Source organism: Helicoverpa armigera, chromosome 25 (genome assembly GCF_030705265.1).
Source record: "Helicoverpa armigera isolate CAAS_96S chromosome 25, ASM3070526v1, whole genome shotgun sequence".
NCBI lineage: Eukaryota > Metazoa > Arthropoda > Insecta > Lepidoptera > Noctuidae > Helicoverpa > Helicoverpa armigera.
The window spans coordinates 9,093,084-9,107,568 of record NC_087144.1 but is presented as its reverse complement, the minus strand read 5'-3'; the positions used below and the strand labels follow the sequence as shown (position 1 = coordinate 9,107,568).

Here is a 14,485-nt window from a genome sequence, read left to right as displayed (position 1 = left end):
TTAAGGTAATTAAGGGTGTAGTTTCTTTCCATACACATCGATACACCACATTTTATCTGGCTTTCAGCCCAATCGTACGAAGTCACAGATTCATCCCCAAGTCCGTCCCTTAATATGGAAACAATAGAGGCAGTAAACAGTGTGCAATGTTACGAAACTGTAGCAATCACTGTTGACGGCGATGTTGGCGTGGGCGTGTGCGCTGGCGCTGCTCTTGTCCGGTGAGTACGTCACTGTTTGTTGCGTCACTGCCTGATACGTCATTGTTGTCTGCAGATGTCAACAGTGTCTTGTATGTTCTGTCAATATGATAGACAATAGCTTTGGGATTAAGCTTTTGCAAGTGTGTCAATGATGGTTCTCCTTCTTGAAGAGGAAACATTGTAGGTTCTGCTCTGAATTCGCAATTTTATTTTGGTTTTTAGTGTGTTCTTTACTCTTGACTTTGTAGAATTTATCTTCTTTCTTGTACGTTATATACTCATGTGTAGTAAATAGTAGATACTGAAAATAGCTAGGCTAGAAACTACGTACTGCGAATCGTCGTGTATGATTGCTTATAAAGCTTACTGAATTCACCCGGTTTTAACAACATTTATTTCATTGAGATAATTCAGTAAGAATATATAAACAATATTACTGATGATATTTTCTTCATTAAAAGTATTTTAAAATTGAAACACCCCCTGTGTTTCCATTTTCAGAACTACAGAATCACACGTTCGCAGTGTGTGCAAGTAGCACTTATCAATGTTTTCCATACAATGCCGACTGTTTTTCTTTACTTTTTTCATTGCCTCGACTTTGTTACACTGCCGTGTGTGTTAAACGTTCTAAATTATCGACAAAAACTTCAAATTTTTTGTCGTTAGTGTAGCTGCATCTGGTTGGTCTCCCCAACCCAAAGTGGGTGGGAAGCGTGAAACAGATGATGACACGAAACTCTCAGTGAGAGTCAAAACTGCAAGTGACTATCATAATACTAATTACTTCTAGCACCAACATCATGCACCTCCAAATTTTACTTCTCGGCGGGAGCCTACCGAAGGGCTGAAGAGTGTCACCTGTGCTTCGAGAAGGACTGCATGACCCTCGACCAGGCGCGCTGTGACTACTACGCAGAGGCTGAGGAGGTACTCAAGGAGGATGATGAGGATCCTGGTGGAGAAGCAGACCCTGCCATGAGGAAAGAAGTCGACGATCTGATGTTTGATTTGGTTGCTAAAGGTTGGTTTGTATCTGTGAGAGCTTTGTTAATATAGAAGATAATAAGCTCTTCTTCAATAGCACCTTAATTTATTACTTTAGTTACTAAATACCGTTACCGTATGTCCAGAAGAAAATTTTGTTTGTTATGTAAGTCCTACAGCTAAGTGGTTTGAAAAATACTAATTCGCATCATTATTTGCATCTCTCATGTATCTACCTCATTATCTTGCCTTAACTTGTTGTTAAGTTATTAACATATATTTCAGTTTCAGGTGTATCTAACAACATGGACTGCATTCCTTACGTCTCCCGGTATACCAACTGTAACAAAGGTACGTTGAAGATTTGCTTTCACAACATCTTTATCATCATCAACATCATCTTCCTGCCTTTATTCCAATTTTATTAGTGTACAATTATGTTCATACTCGTCATCATCAACCTTTTTTTTAAAGTCCCACTGCTGAGCGCTATTATACACTGTTACTGGCGGCTTTTCATACTTATGTATTTTTAGTATTTCCTGCTGGTCATATACAGTAGTCATGTTCAATTGGGCATCTTATGTAATGAATAGCGGTTTCCCGAATTTTTAATGTCGTCCCATGGAAAATTCTTAAACCCGGTGTATAGTGTCCCTACAATCATATAATTTTTCAAATAGATTTCGTAGATTCCTTCAGAATGAAAACAAACAAACAAAAAATGTTTCCCCGTTATTGTATTAGCAAATAAGAAGGTAAATAAGGAAATATTTGTTTGTTTGTTTTGAATTCTAAAGGCTCTGAATAGGGAAATCTGTAATTGTAATGATCCATTCAATATCTGTTTCAGTTGTTTACATAATCGACTAGTCTATGAAATTCATAACAATGCCTTTCCTAGCTAATGTTTATCATAAAACAGTATACCTCATAAAAGTCTAAATATTATTGTCGCTTCTCAAAATATTCCTAAAACAACAGCCTCAACTAGACACTGTGTTTAACCAGCTGCGGTTTGAGGTATTTCCTGTGTTTGTTATCTTTTATAAGACTAGGCCCGAATCGTACACATTTGTGTTTCTTTTTGGTGAGAAAGGATGTTTGGCGCCTAAGTTTTCGCATACTCACCACGTTATTGATAAATTAATGGAATCCATAACAAACTGAATATACTTCAACAGTACAAATTGACAAAAGAACTTCGTGTTGACAATTGACAATGATCTTTATTTGTCATGATGATATGGATAACCTTTTAAAAAACATAGTTCACTAGTTACCAAAATAAAGACAGTAAAGTAGGTACTTCCCTTTCGGGAACCGATCGCCAGTTCCTATAACCATCATTCTGTTAACATTTCAAAAAGGAAATAATTAATAAATTAAACGAAAATGCCATGCTATCGACATACCGCTGATTTTTCCTTAAGTGTCGTCCAATTGCAGTATGCAAAGAAAATTATTTTTTTGTTTCTCAGACATACCTTATCACAGATTTTTTCCCTCAACGGTCTTCTAACATATGTACTGTTAAATCTGATTCTTGTTACTCTAGAAAACGTGTGCCTCGGCTGCAAGACCTGCTCCTGTGACCCTGAAGGCCTGTGGAACTGCAGCATCGTGCAGCCATGCCACGGCCAGGACCCGCCCCCGAACATCGACCACCGAGTCCTCATTATAGCCATGGAGGCTCTTATTGACAGCGATTCGGTTATACAAGGTACCTATTGTCTTTCAGTAGGTTCTTTCAAGTATAGTTTTAATACTGATTTTGTTGCTTGAAATAAGAGGTAGTTTTTGGCATGACTAATATAGAAATTATAGCACTCCTTCGAAACCTCAAAAAATATTGATTTTTATAATAGTTATCAAGTGTAACTACTTTGGCAAATGCGTGAGTAATATGGTTAAACAGATCAATAAATAGGTACTTCTATATTTTTGTGAGCTGAGCTTTACTCGATGGGTCTTACTTTAGGCTGTAATAATCTTGCCTGTCCGTTTTCACGACCAACATAATGCGGAAAAAAATATTTTTGTGTCCCTCTATTTATTTCAAAAGGTCAGTCTCACAAGGTGAAGCGTTCCGTCACTGACAGCCCAGAGGATACCACATCCAGCACCATCACATTAGAACAACTGTCCGAATGGTTCTATGGAGTCAAGCCGTTGAGCAAGTTGAAGATTAGTACCACGCCAGCAAGTGACTCCAAAGTGTCTGCCATGGATAATGATAAAGCCATACTTACAACTACTGAACGTGGTAAGTTGGTTCATGAATAGATTTTTGTAAAATGGAAGCCAAAAATGGAGGTTTTCTGTAGGAGGTATCCTATGGATGCTTATTAGATACCAGAACTTTAAGTGTGTGTGAAATTAATAGAATCCACAGTTGTACTTAACCAACATATCGAAAGAAAAGGAAGACGAAGGAAACTAAGAAAGTGACATTATATTTTTTAAATAAAAACTGTATTTTTTCAGTATCTACAACGAAAACTTCAGAGGCCACAACCAAGGTTACGAATACCAAAACCACCGGAGACACAGATTACGTAGCTTTCGACGAAGTACTCCGAAGCATTGCAGTAGATACTAAGGCTTATAACAGAAGGAAACCTTTAACTGATAAATTCAATAACCAATCCTTTGACGTAGATTATATGGTCATGGATGATGATAATATCACTGGTTTCGTTAATGATGATCTGTCTTATTTGGTCAACTTTATGCACGAAGATGCTGCTGAAATAAGTACTGAATCGACTACGAAAGTTGTGATTGATTTGTTGGAATCTGCTGGGAAAGTCAACAAGGGCAATGTTACTGAAGGTATGAATGTACTTTTAATTTTATAAAAAATGCTTAATCATTAAATGTTCCAATTTCATGTTTCAGATGTTATCGGTTTAAACAAGGATGTAAATTTAAATGTTTTTGAAAACACCAATGATATAATAGACTACAGCGCTGTGAATATCATGAAAAGAGATGTTTCAGGACAGGAGAACATTACGTCGACCTTTGTCGCACCAACCATTACAATGATTTTAAACACAACTAATACTAGTAAAGCAGATACCAATAAAACTGAGGAGAGAATGGATTTAAAGGAGGATATACTAATACCATTGAATAAAATTATCAAAGATAAAATTAACGAATTAGAAAACTTAAAGAGAATTAAAGATAATCTAGCAAAAATAATAATGAGTGACGATGATCTACCTGAAGACAATAAGAAAGAAAATAATATAAGTGAATCACATTTTTCTATTTATAATCTAGCTTTGGATACTCCTTTAAATACAGACCTAAGAAGATCCAATCCAAATCTGTATGAACAAGTAATGGCAAAGTTTAAAAAGGATATTTTCGAAGTGATACGGGACATAATATTAATTACAAAACACAGAAAATCTGATCTACCTGAGGACTTAAAATTTCTTATGCACGCAATGAAGCGATATGTTTACAAAAATAAATTACTTGAAAAACCAAAATCTGGGAAAAAGTCGAAGCGATTCAAAAACTTTAGGAGGCAAATGAAACAGTACGGCCGATGTGACTTCGTATCGTTCAAAGATTGTTTAGTACAAGTCATAGAAGCTATTGACAACAGTATGGCAAAGTCCAATGCCCTGAGTCCTCTGTCACCCGCTTCTAGGAGAATTATGAAACACGTGATACTATCGTACTACTTTGACGAGAATGCAATGCCAGGATTGAGAGTACATGATCCTCAATATAATATGACGAATGACTTATCAAGCATTGGCAGTCAGTGGCAGGGCATGACGAATAGTTTGCTGAGCAGCTCTCCGTTTGCAACCCTCTACAGAATGAAACTATTACATTACGTTTTATCTTCTGATATTGGCAAAATGAACGATGCTCTAGGCCTAATAGACTTTGCTCACAGCAGGAGAATGCTTCCGTCTCTAGATAATGTTAGTGATGACGTATTAGAAAAAATAAACAATGGGTTGACAGCGATTCATAACAAAGTACAAATAATAATTCGATATTACTCGAATGAACCAACGACTTTTAGACCTCGAGCAATGAACGAAACTGAAACCAACACTACAACAGAACCCACAGACAATCGTCAAAAGCCAAACCGTTCATTCATAAAGCATATTCGTACTTTATTGCAAACTTCTAAGAAAGATATAGCTGAACTCCTTCACAGAAAAGTTCCAAAATCAGAAATAGTAAAACAACTAGCTAAAAAGAAGCTGGACGAAATATCCGAGAAAAGATATAATGAGTATGAGGAAACAATGAGAAGATGGCAGAAGAATATAGAAATGGCAAGATTCAAACGATCAGGTTTGGATAGTTTCAAGACGCGAATAAAGAGTATCATACCTAATTATCTAAGACATAAGGTCAATCCGAAGATCTCAGAGAGTAAGAGAAATGCTACAGCAACTGCAGTTCGTAAGGCCGATGAAAGAAAAAAGAAGCGGGACGCTTCAAAACGTGGTAAGGCAATCTAGTATAATGTATAATGAAGCTCAAGTCATCTGATCTTCTAACTACCCTATGAGGCTCTCTAATAATATACCTTGTAACTTATTCGTTTTTGTGTCAGAGCGCCAATCAAGAAGGTCTACTTCACCGACGTCGTCTACAAAGAAGGTGACGCCAAAATCTAAAGCAGTGAATTCAAAATATACAGCAGTAACTTCAAAAGCAAACACCGCCGTCACGAAACCCATCCCTTCGGCTAAACATTGATAGGATAAGTCATCAATATCCCTGAATTCTGTGATTAAGTTTATCTAAAGTACAAATAAAGTAACAATTTTAAGCTAATGGTGGTTTTTATTTTAATTTATTGGCTTTTTATGATTGTTTGAATTTAAACAATTTAAATGTTTAGTTGGTTACTTCTGTATGAAAACATAGTTGATGCTACTTGATCCCTAACGACTCGGTAATTGGGTTTTGGCAGTCTTTTCCATGGGACTACAGTTAATAGTAGGGAGAATAAAATAAACAGATCATTTTGTTGCCAGCAATGTTGTGTTATTAATGTTTCTGAGGTTTCAATTCTTCATTCTTTGCAACATAATATGTCTACAGATTTCACGGATTTCTGTATCTTGTACTTCTGTACATAAATGAATATATACATTGTCTATATGCTTCTGCGTAGCGATGAAGACCTTTTAAATATTGCCTCTATTAAAAACTCGTTTGTCTTCTTCAAAGTCTATAGAGTGTCTAAATCAAAATAGATGCATTTTTGACACAAAAATGTATGTACATTAATTTTATTGTAATAATGCTAGTTTACAAGGATATTCTTGTAGTAGTATATTTAAAGGGAGACTCAGCTGAATTTGACTGTGTAGAATAAATAATTGATGAAGTCCATCATCAAACGCATTTGTAATAAAAATACCAGGATCATTTAATACAAAACATTTATTGAAAATTATAAAAGTATCGAAAAATATTATTTCCCCTACAACCCCATGTTCTTCATGTTCAGTAGCTGTTTGATCAGATGGTCTTGGTTCACCCAGTTGATGTGCTTCTCATTTCTTCTGCTTGGTTCCTCGACTGGAAGTAGGGCCTCCCTGCCAAGTATTGACATCCGACGCAGTGACATCACACCTAACTTCGGAGTTGTCGTTACTAAAATCGGTAAAAATATGATTGTAGAATTTCCATCGAAATAATCGAGAGAATAATAAAAGGTGCTCTGTAGGTAAGGTAACTTTCAAACCCTGGTTGTAAATTAGCTACTACCTATTTCTTCAAATTGTTTTAGTTATATTATATAATTTATTCGAAGCTCTCATATAAAATAAATATGCCAGTGACTTTACATAGGTATTAAAATAATAAATAGCCTTACCTATCAACTTATCGTTTGCAGAATCACCATTCGGAAATACTCCAAAATCATTTGGCTTTTGCGACACAAGCACTTTGAATAATTCATTTGCGAGGTCAAAATTGCCAGTATCAAGGTAGTGGATTATTTTCCGAGCAACGTTGTAGCTCATATCAGATCGTACATCATCGTTGAGTTGTTCCTTCGTCTTTAGGAACACCTGCAAACGATTCTTGATCAACTGACTCACTATCTGCACCCTACTGATTCTCATTTTATCGCTCTCTACCCTCTGAGGCACATCGTTTCTAATGTACTGTGTCTCCTTCGGCTTACTTTTAGATATTTCGTTCTCTGTATTCATTTTCGACTTTTTCACGTCTGCTTTTAATTTTTCATCGACTTTCTCGGTCAGTTTAGTACTAGTTACCAAATTTGACACAAATTCATCTAGTTCTGCGAACTTCTCAGCCGGCAATTTTGCTAATTCTTTTAAAGATAGGGTTATTTCGTTTATTACATTTATTGTAGCCTGCACCTCTTGGTCTAAAGCTTTAAGTAATATCAGTTTACTCGTAGGTGGTGTTTTGACCACCAACGCGTAATGTTTGTATGTAGAACTCCCATTTTCAATTTTTTCCATCATTTTCTTAATTTGATCGTATGTTTTAGGTACTTTTGCATTCATTGTTCTTCGATTCTTGGAGTTTGCTTTGTTATTTAGGGTTTTAACTAATCGATCCCATACAACTGCCGACTTTGGCCTCTCTTTCGTAACATCAACGAAATTTCTTCGCGTTTGAGCCAGCTTATACTCTTTTTTAACATCTTCAAATATGGTCGCTATACTTTTGGCTGGTTGAACATCTTTTTTGGTATCAATTTCATTTTTGCCAGCATTCAAAACGTTATAAATACATGGTAGGGCATCAGCCAGTTTGACATTGCCTTTTAAGCTTCCGCCTTTAGCAGTTTGTAATTCCATTAAATCTTCTATGATAGTCTTTAAGTGTGCTTTCAGTTTCTCTTTAGTTGAATTCAATTTATTTGTGTCAACTGGTTTATTAATTGATGCAGCTTTACCTTTTTTATACTTCGTAGTCGTTTCAACAGTTTCCTTCTCCGATTCAATACTTCGATGGTTTTTAGATCTCTCGGGTTCCAAAAGTTGTATCAAGTCGGAAAAGGATTTCATTTTGAAAAATTCTGATAAATTCAGTAAAATATTTCCTTCAATGGTTGGGATTGATTCGGTGATTTCGTTGGAATTAGTTTTCAATAAGCAATCTTTATTTCGATCGACTTGAGTTAAGTAATCTAAAATTATTTTATCTTTAGCTGTGACAGTCATATTAGTTAAGTCAATATTGTACATTTTCTGAAATTTCTTTTTAAGGATATTTTCATTATTCAGAAGAACGCTTTGACTTCTGATAAGGTTGACAATTTTTTTGTTATTTTTCTTAGGCAGAATTAGTTTCGTTATTTTTTCCAAGATACCTCCAAATACATTAAGAGAACTTTCTTCTTCTTTAGATAATAAATTGTCGACTTCCTTCTTTCTGGTCTTGGGCAACGTGCGATTATAATCAAAATTAAGTTTCGGTCCGTGTTTCAACTCACTTAAGTTACTTTGCACCCTTTCAAACTTTTTAATCAGATCCAAAACGTTGTTAATTTTAGCTATAGCTTTAATGGCAGCCTTTTTATGTTTAATTTTTGGCTCTTCTACGGGTTTGTCCTTATCCTTGTTGCAAGGTGCTTTTGTGGTCACTTGTGCTTTGTCTTCCTCACTGGTGTCGTTGTTATGTACAACGTCAGTAATAGTCTGACATATGGAAATATTTTGAGCATTCTTGTTTTTATCTACAGCAGTTGACAACTGTTCTAAAGCATTTTTGAGAAACGTTTCTTGTCTTATATTAAGTGGTTCTTTGAAAAGGTCCAGTAAATCAGCAATTTTCTCATGTTTCATAACATCAGTTTCTGTTGAAGTCGTAGATGCATCTTTTTCCATGTCCCATAATTTGTTTAATAAATTACCAGCAATAAATGCCATTGCAGTCAAAGTGTCATTTTCTGGAGTGAATGTGATGTTTGACGTGACGGGAGCATTAGCATCACCAATTATTTCACTGCCTTTTTTTAATTCATTGACTACAATCTTTGAAAGATTACTGTTCTTGGACATTTGAGTGTAATTACCGAGCACCGTTTTTAAGTTCTCGTGGCTTGAATCAAATTTAGTTTCCTGCTCTACGGTTTCTATTTTATTGTCATTGATTTGGTTGTAAGCTTTAGGATGATTGAAGTCAATCTGAAGTGCCTTGCTGCTGTTGTCTACAAAACCTGCTCTTCTGGTACCAGCAATTAGTGGCAAGGGGTCAATTTTTTTAGCAACTAATGTTCCAGTTAGATTCAAGTCCTTGAGAGCAACTGTAAAGAGAAGAAATATTTTATAAAATCCACCGAGTTTATTGAAAGTATTATTTAAATGATTCGAACATGCAATTTTAAAATTAAATCCATTTACGACATTACCTTCGTTTATTTCTTCAACAGCTCTATGATGTTCAATAGTATTGTTGTGACTAGAGTCAGCCATCTTGCTAAGCTTGTGGGTTGCCTTGTCAATTGATCTTTTACGATGTTTGTTGTTTGTAGCTACAGACCTGCGCGAGCGCGTCAGAGATGCCACGATTTCATCAAGTTTCTGACTGCGCTCTAAAGCTGTAATAAATTAAAGAACTGTTAATGGCTGAATACGTTTAACATACATCAAATGCCACTTACCTCGATGATTCGATTGTTTGAAGCCGAAATAAAACTAAATACAATTGTGCAATAGTGCTATATTAAAAGTACGTGCGAATCAGTGCTCATTGACGAGGTATTGCTACCAAATAACCTGGAAATAGAATATAGCAATCAAAAATTAAGAAAAGGAAGCAAGTACATAAAGTACTTAAAACAATACAATATAAGATTGTGCAAAATTCAAATCCTTAAAACTAGAGAAGAAGATAGTACAGCAAAAAATAATGTAAATAATCCTTACCTAATAGATCGTCTTGTTCCTGGAGCACATTGGGAGCTGGAACTCTCGGGTGCTGCGAGTTCTTTATATTCAACAAACGCTTCTTGTTCATTTCTGTAACAATTTGTATTTTATATTAATTAACAAGTACTTGCTGCTGAAAGTCCAACGCCTGGCATCTTCAAATATAGCTTTAAAATACAAATTAAAGTCAAACTCACCAGTCTCTAGCGTCTTGAGAGCGTTATCAAAGATCCCGTCGTCAGGTTCCTCGATGTCCTCATCATCCTCACCTCCATCTTCCCGGCAGTCCTTGACTTCCTCACAGGACCATTCACCCTCACCTGTGCAAGTGCATCTACTGCAGCCCGAGCAAACGTTATCTAGAATGTTAACAGAACTTCGTAATATTTCAACAATTATGTAGGATGTTTTGTATGCCATGTTTGAATTGCTATTCTATTTCATTTCGGTTTTGGTCTCTGATGAATTTCTGTTTCACGTTCATGATTCTTAGTACCTTTAGTTAGAGGATACTTTATATTCACAAAATAAAATATCTTTATCTTTAAATTCTCTCAATTTACGAACTGAAGTGAGGAGCTCAGATAGTCATTTCCTATTGGATTTGATGCTGACCCCCAAAATAGTTGGGAGAAGGCTGGGCAGGTCATTATTTCGAAACCATGACATTTTGGCACTTTTTAATTACTTAGAAGTTAGAACTTTAATGTAGACGAGAAATAACTAAAAAGTGAAATTCTTACCTTCATTACAGTCGGTGTACTCCGAAACGAAAGGGACACATTTCGCAGTTGGTATGTTACCAGAGTTTACTGAAAACATTATGATTAATTTATAGTTTATCTAAATCTAACGAATATTTTGGCCTACGGGATGTCTTACCTCTTGAAACACTGAGCGCTAAGTTTTGATCTTTTTAATATACATATTTCTTCATTTCTGAGACTAGATTTCAATCGACAGCTAAATTACGCTTATGTCGCTCATGTACAGTCAACTTCAGGTCAGTGGTAACAGTTTTATAGGAAAATCGTACTTATTACTATTGAGTTAAGGTGCATGACAGTTACCACTGATGTGCAGTCTACCGTACATATGTTTCACTAAATAAATCATTAAGAAAGAAGACTCAAGCGTTTATCTCAAACATAAAAAAATATTCAGTGTGTAAGTGTCTAGCCAAAACTTGGATACCTTTAATATTCAGTTACTGTTATTGACGGGAGCTGAACATTATCTACATTAATCTTAATCATAATCATAAATAAGCTAAGCTTATAATCTTAATAAATAAATTAAAAATGTGCTCTCGGTGCAGATGGAAATAAAATAGAATAAATGGTGCAAAAAGGTGGTCTCCTAGTTTTTGAAACTTCGACTTTACAAAATAGTGTAAGAATTAGTGATTAAGATGTCAGTGTGCTCGAACAAACAGGTGCAAAAATTAAGGCTATAGAAATCATTGAAATCCTAAAACTTGTAATAAAATATTTAATTAAAAAACACAGTATTATAAAAGTGGAAATGTACACTAACACAAACACATCAACACACAAACTTCACTGAATCACTTTTCTTAGTAATCGGTTTGTTTTGCGATATTTCAGGTACAGTCATTGTTATAACCGCCGATAAATAATCTTGATTCTCATTTCGGTTATAATTTTCTTTTCTCTTTCTTTTTTCATTTTGCATATGTTGGACTTGTTTACTAATTTTTGGGTCATTTATTAGTCCATTACATTCAATTTTATACTTTACAACATTCAAAGTATCGGATTCTTGTTTTGTCATATCTGTAGTTAATTTATTCAAGTTTTGTTCAACATTGATTTCAGCGTGATCTTCTTCGTTATTCATTATCCACATTTACAAAATTTAAATTAACACACATTTCCCACGCTTCACAGTTTCACAGTCGATCGTTCGGGAGCTTCATGTTAGTCGTTATTGACGATGAAGTCGACGTAGTCTCCTCTCATCGAGCCTCCGAGCAGGTTCTCCTTGGGTATCCTCCTCTTCAAAGTCCTCAGCTTGTTCCTCACTTCATTGTGTATCTGCCGTCGGTGGCCGTCAGGGTGGTTGCAGCACAACGTGTCGCCTCCTGCAAGCATCAGTATTCATTTCATTAATTTAAATTAAACAGTCAAATCGTTACATGTGAATGTTTGCCGACAACGTCATAAGGGCAAAAAAGAGGCAATTTATCAAAATTGGCTTGCAAAAGGCGACGCTCAGTTGTACAATGAATATGGCCAATGGAAAAATAGCCACACAACTTTTATTTTACTCTAATTCAACTGTTTTTACACATTTTTCATCGATACGCGGATAACAATTTGAATGAACATCAGAATATTTCAACACAACAATAAATAGACACGTCACAATTCACTATTCGCATCATACCTCAACACCGCAATACATTACACAAATGGTTACTGAAATCACGACATTAGAAAAACAACAAGAACCTAGAAACAATAAGAGCCAAAAACCCAAAGAAGGACCAAATCAACGCAGAAGCGTACCGGAGTTGATTAAATCAAAGATTCCATTGTCCATAGTCCTCCTCATCCTCCAGGACAGCTGTCTGAAGTAGGTGGGCCGGTCCTGCTGCAGCAGCGTGGTGTATCTGTCTCTGACGCGCTTGTCAGACCTGATCTCACGGAAGAAGTTGCAGAAGGCAACGTCCCTGTGGATACAGTCGACGCCTTCTCCACTGACGGAGCAGATGCAGTAGAAGCAAGTGAACTCGTTCTCGTAGTCGAGGAGTGACTCGATCTCGCTGGCGATGTCTATGTCGGTGTTGTTGGCGCTGATGCTGTTGCTGTAGTAGGAGTGGCCGCGGAAGCACTTCGCTTTGGCCTGGTACGGGATCTCGTCGTTGTGCCACAAATAATCTGTGATGGAGGTCATTTGTGTTATACGATTGTCTTGGTTTGGACAACTTGGTTTTACAAAGTGAACATTGTATATAACAAGTTCGCCTACCTATCTACCTAATTATATAATTTAAATATTATCTACCGTATGTAAATACATCAAATACTACTATGAAAACTGACGAGGTTTAAAATCCGCACAATAAAAATGCAGTACCTATATGAGTTTGATGGAATGTTCACGGTAGACTGTGTTCATTGATTAAAATCGAACACATAACATTTCCGTTTTATTGCCACCTGCACCATACCACAAACCTCGTCTGATCCTGTACGCTAGAGCCCTGGAGTGCGAGTACGGTATACCGGCATTGTATTCTTCCGTCAGGGCTTTGATCCTGATACATTCGTTAACACTGTCAGCTGATCTTTTGCTGCAGTACTCTTTCTTTCCACTATCGTTGCACACGCACATCTGGCAGGACTGATCTTTCGTAGGTGTTGTCATGTGCCACCTTCTAGCTGACTTGCGCATATCGAACTCCTCTGAGTTGCTATCCGGCTCGGTATTTAATGTCACACGTTTCTCTGTTATCTTGATTATGGTTCGCCCAGGAACACATACCATTTTCTGGCCTACATCCTCTTGTTTTGGCAGCGGGTGGTTAAAAAAGAAGTCTAAAAAGTTACTTCCGAGTTAGGCGATTCTCTACTTGGATTTAGATTTTTAGATGTAGATACTTAAACTCATATTTATTAATTTCAGACTCAATCAATTTTTGCACAATATTTAGCTCTCTTATTTACATTATTTTCACCTAAACACTTGAAATTATTTCATCGAATTTACAATCACCACAATTCTTCACTTCATCATCATCATTACCTTTGAACATAGACCTTTCTACAAGTGTTCTGTGATGATCACCATCATCATTGTGTATCATGATATGAGTGCTATCACCACTGAGTGTACGAGTGACTCACCAGCTAAGACGAGGTCGTTGACCACGAGTGTCATCGTGACCAGCAGGACTACGATCAGCTTGACTTCCATGATGCACATAGTGAAATAACTACAATCTATGGGGTTTTATATGACGTTCCACATCAATGAACGCTTTGATTCTTTGTTTCGGTGTACAGGGATGGATTTGAGTGACAATTTTATGATTGGAATTCGTGTCGTCTTTTTGTTTTAATGCGATGGAAAATATTGGCAAAAATGACCGATTTTTTTATATTTTTATTTGTAGTCTTATCAGAGCTTTTTCTATAATTGACTTTACAGAAACAACTATTATCGGTGAGCTGTTTACTTGCATGTCTATTAAAAGACAATGGGCGATTCCGGTCCAAATGTCCACCACGAACGAGATCTATATGGCTAGATAGCCCGTTAAATATAGAACATTTTTTGTTATGAAAGTAAAAAAAAATATAATGCCAGAAAAAAGTTATAGCAAAATCAAATAAAACATTTTATAGAGTT

The 14,485-nt window shown here is 36.1% G+C and overlaps 4 protein-coding genes across 4 annotated transcripts in view; 1 reads left to right on the top strand and 3 right to left on the bottom strand.

Moving 5' to 3' along the window:
- The window catches only part of Dnalig1 (DNA ligase 1), a 362,733-nt gene that overhangs the window by 311,694 nt on the left and 36,554 nt on the right, over window positions 1–14,485 (bottom strand). The gene's annotated exons all lie outside the window — the stretch shown is intronic.
- On the top strand, window positions 168–6,007 carry LOC110376637 (uncharacterized). The gene is made up of 8 exons (XM_049845751.2): window positions 168–221; window positions 997–1,227; window positions 1,476–1,541; window positions 2,749–2,913; window positions 3,256–3,456; window positions 3,678–4,025; window positions 4,092–5,684; window positions 5,794–6,007. The coding sequence occupies exons 1-8, from the start codon at window positions 182–184 to the stop codon at window positions 5,937–5,939; spliced, it is 2,790 nt and encodes a 929-aa protein (XP_049701708.2). The 5' UTR covers window positions 168–181; the 3' UTR covers window positions 5,940–6,007.
- On the bottom strand, window positions 6,673–9,682 carry LOC110376682 (uncharacterized). The gene is made up of 3 exons (XM_021335247.3): window positions 9,589–9,682; window positions 7,069–9,483; window positions 6,673–6,845 (listed from the first exon to the last, which is right to left on the bottom strand). Exons 1-3 carry the CDS (start codon window positions 9,650–9,652, stop codon window positions 6,673–6,675), a joined length of 2,652 nt encoding a protein of 883 aa, XP_021190922.3. The 5' UTR covers window positions 9,653–9,682.
- LOC110376683 (uncharacterized) lies at window positions 9,833–14,119 on the bottom strand. The gene is made up of 6 exons (XM_021335249.3): window positions 13,981–14,119; window positions 13,312–13,671; window positions 10,852–10,920; window positions 10,306–10,467; window positions 10,106–10,198; window positions 9,833–9,955 (listed from the first exon to the last, which is right to left on the bottom strand). The coding sequence occupies exons 1-6, from the start codon at window positions 14,057–14,059 to the stop codon at window positions 9,927–9,929; spliced, it is 792 nt and encodes a 263-aa protein (XP_021190924.3). The 5' UTR covers window positions 14,060–14,119; the 3' UTR covers window positions 9,833–9,926.